Source organism: Arachis duranensis, chromosome 3, assembly GCF_000817695.3.
Source record: "Arachis duranensis cultivar V14167 chromosome 3, aradu.V14167.gnm2.J7QH, whole genome shotgun sequence".
Taxonomy (NCBI): Eukaryota; Viridiplantae; Streptophyta; class Magnoliopsida; order Fabales; family Fabaceae; genus Arachis; species Arachis duranensis.
In genome coordinates this window covers 39,104,305-39,108,249 of record NC_029774.3, presented here as the reverse complement: position 1 = coordinate 39,108,249, position 3,945 = coordinate 39,104,305, and the positions used below count along the sequence as shown (strand labels likewise).

General features: G+C 43.8%; 1 protein-coding gene across 1 annotated transcript; it reads left to right on the top strand.

Annotated features, from left to right (window-relative positions):
- The first annotated feature begins 365 nt into the window (after nucleotides 1–365).
- Nucleotides 366–1,791, top strand: LOC107478948 (uncharacterized). The gene is made up of 2 exons (XM_052258260.1): nucleotides 366–529; nucleotides 960–1,791. Exons 1-2 carry the CDS (start codon nucleotides 366–368, stop codon nucleotides 1,789–1,791), a joined length of 996 nt encoding a protein of 331 aa, XP_052114220.1.
- Nucleotides 1,792–3,945: the final 2,154 nt, after the last annotated feature.

Genomic DNA, 3,945 nt, shown 5'->3' with positions numbered 1-3,945 from the left:
CCCATAGGAGGACCCCAACAAATTCATATCTAACTTTCTGCAGATTTGTGACACTTTTAAGATGAATGGAGTGAACCTTGAAATTTACAAACTCATGCTCTTCCCTTTTGCTATAAGGGACAGAGCAAAGCTATGGCTTGATTCTCAGCCCAAGGAGAGCCTGGACATATGGGACAAGGTGGTCGCTGAATTTCTAACCAAATTCTTTCCACCCCAGAAGCTGAGTAAGCTTAGAGTGGATGTTCAGACCTTCAGACAAAAAGATGGAGAGTCCCTCTATGAGGCATGGGAGAGATACAAGCAAATGATCAGAAGATGCTCCTCAGATATGGTTTTAGATTGGACCAGGCTGTAGAGCTTTTATGATGGCGAAGACGCCTAAGGAGGCAGATGAGCTTATTGAGATGGTTTCTAATAACCAGTACATATACACTTCTGAGAGGAACCCTGCAAATACTCGGACCACTCAAAAGAGAAAAGGCATGGAGGTGGATACACTGGATGCCATTTTGGCTCAAAACAAGCTCATGTCCTAGCCGACAAGCATGATCTCTCAGCACTTGACTAGGATGCAAGTTTCAGCTGTCAGCACTCAAGATGCATCATATGGTATGACTGAGAGCTACACTCAAGGGGACGTGTGTGATGATGCTCAACCCACCATGGAGGAAGTAAATTACATGGAAAATTCCTCTAGAAATTCCAATAATGATTCCTATGCAAATACTTTCAATCTGGAATGGAGGAATCACCCTAACTTTGGATGGAGGGAGCAGTAGAGGCCTCAACAGGGGTTCAACAATAACCAAGGTGGAACAAATCAAAATAGGTTCAATAATAGACAGTTCCAACCCTCTCAGCAGCAGATGAAGACGTCCAAACATAGCCTCTCTGACTTAGCCACAATAGTCTCTGACCTTTCTAAGACCACTCATAGCTTTATGTAAGACTCTTTCAAGCAACACAGAGGTAAATCCAAGGGAGGAGTGCAAATCCCTCACCCTGGGCAAGGAGGCCGTGCCTAAGGAAGAGGATGTTGCTGAGGATTTGAAGGAGAAAAAGGCCCAAGAGGAGGCTGGCAGTGCATTTGTACACACTTCAATAGTGATAGAAGAGTCTAAAGTACAACACCTTCAGAACGTGCAAGAGGAGATCAAGGATGAACAACTTGCTCAATTCTTGGCAGTCTTCAAGAAGTTACAAATCAATATTCTTTTTGCTGAGGTGTTGGAGAAAAAGCCTCCCTATATGGCTTGTTTAAAAAGTGTATTCTCTGAGAAAAAGGCCCTGAGGGGAGATGAAACTGTAGTGTTGACCAAGAAATGTAGTGCACTAGTGCAAAAGAAGCTACCTCGGAAATTGCTAGATCCCAGAAGCTTCCTAATTCCCTGTACTATAGGGACCATCACATTTGAGAAGTCACTATGCAACCTTGGATCAAGTATAAATCTATCGTCTCTCTCTGTAATGAAGAAACTGGGGATCCAAGAGGCGCAGCCCATAAGGATCTCACTAGAGATGGTAGACAAGTTTCTGAAGCGAGCATATAGAGTGGTGGAGAACATCCTTGTAAAGGTTGAAGACCTTTACCTCCCTACGAACTTCGTGATACTTGATATTGGAGAGGAAAATGATGACTCCATCATCCTAGGAAGACCATTCTTAGCTACTGGGAGAGCCTTGATTGATGTTGAGAGAGGAGAGTTAGTTATGAGGTTATGGGAGGATCACGTACTATTTAAGATTCCCAAACCTCAATCTTTCTCAGACAAAGAAAGTACTAGCATGTAGAGCTCAGTGCTCAAGCCTTTGCACTCGATAAAAAGTTATACAAAGCCTCCTGACATCAAACCTAAGTTTGGTGTTGGGCATTCACCACCCACCATTGAAGGATGAGGACCCAAAAAGAAAGTACCCAGAAGCTAGAAGAACAAAAAGATTCTTACTGAAGACTTCTCACTTGGCATGAGAGTAATCTTCACAAGAAGCCCAATTATGACTTCTCACTTGGCATGAGAGTAATCTTCACAAGAAGCCCAATTATACCACACACGGTGAATAGAATCCTATCTCTAGAGCATGTTAAACTAATTCATGAGAGTACAGGGAGGAGGTTCACAATGAGGGGTGAAGATCTGAGTCCCTATGAACCTCCGTAAAGGAGCTATCAGTCAAGCTAATGACGGTAAAGAAGCGCTTGTTGGGAGGCAACCTAACCATACGTATCCTATAGTTTACTTTCACTTTCTTTTATTCTATTTTAATTTATATGAGTTTGATTTCAAATTAATTTACTTTATATTGATTTTCATAGTTTTCCTTATTTTTGTAACATTTATGATCATGTATAGCACTCAAAACAGGAACAGAAATGCGCATAAGGAAAAACAGCACACCTTGGAGAATACCCCCTGGTGGCGCCAAACGCCTGACTGGCGTTCAGCGCACAGGGGGGATGTGAGCATATGGGCATTCTACGTCTAATTTGGACATTTTCTTGGTAGAGTTTGGTCGCCTTGGGGGTTCTACATCTATATTGGATATCTAACACTACTAAGGGGGTGAAAAAGAAAAGGGAGATCCACCTAGTGGCGCCAAACGCCAACCCGGCATTCAGTGCCCAGGGAGGAGGCAGAATGGGCAGATTTTGAATTTTGAAGCTTCTTTGGCCAATGGATAAACCACAACCACCAACCACTTACCCACTCAATCTCATTCATTCTCTCTCCTCTCTCACCCACTTCTCTATCTACATTCATCCATCCCATTACCCATCATTCCCCTTGATTCTCTCAACCCACCTTTCACTCCGCCCAATCACCTCTCATCAATCCCATTCACCTCTCTTCCCAACAACCCACATTCAAATTCAATTTTTTCACCCTTCTCCTACCATAACCGAAACCCATCCCACCCCCACCTATAAATACCGCTCACTTCATCCACTTTCACCACACCTTCACTACTCTTCCACTCTTACTTAATCTTCACCATATACATTCCCTTTCTTCATATTTTCCCTTTCTTCACCCTAAAGGCCGAAGTCTATACCCCATATACTCTATCTCTTTCTTTTATTTTCTTTTCTTTTTCTTATTTTTTATTTCTATTTTGCTCGGGAACGAGCAAAGTTCTTAAGTTTGGTGTTGAACCCTCCACTTTTTTCTTCTTCCATCTTACCTCCATGGCACAAAAAACTGGAGAATCCTCAAGGAAAAGAAAGGAGAAAGCTCTCACTTTTGAGCCATCAGATTTCACACAATTCCTTTCCAAGGCCTATCAAGACCATTTCTATGATGTGGTGAGGAAGAAGAAGGTGACTCCCGAGGTCCCCTTCAAGCTGAAGGATGATGAGTACTCGGAGATCCTATACCAAATTCTGAGATGGGGTTGGGAGGTTCTGCCCAACCCCGTAGCCGAAGTTGGAGTATTGATGGTGTAGGAGAAATGCATGAGTAACGAAAAAGCATGATAGAAGCGTGATTCCGGAGCCGAAGAATTGGCGCACCATAGTCAGAGGACATATCATGGATTTCAGCCCTGAGAGTGTGAGGGTGGCGCTACAGTTGCCAGAACCACGAGAGAACCCTTACTCATACATCTGCAGGGTCAACACTGACCAAAGGGTGGATCCAAGTCCTTGCTGACATCTGCGTACCTGGAGCTCAGTGGAGGAGGGATGCTCAAGGTCGGCCTTACCAGCTGGGTAGGCTTGACCTTAGGCCAGCAGCTAGAGAATGGTTGGAGTTCTTCCAACGTTCTATTATCCCTACGAGTAACTGCTCAGAGGTTACAGTCGAGCAACCAGTGATGATTCACTGAATTATGCTCGGCAATAAGGTGGAGGTACATAAGGTGATTCCTCAGAAGTTTTACAGAGTAGCTGAAAAGCCCACCACCTTTGCGAGGCTGGCATTCCCTCATCTCATTTACCGCTTATGTGCA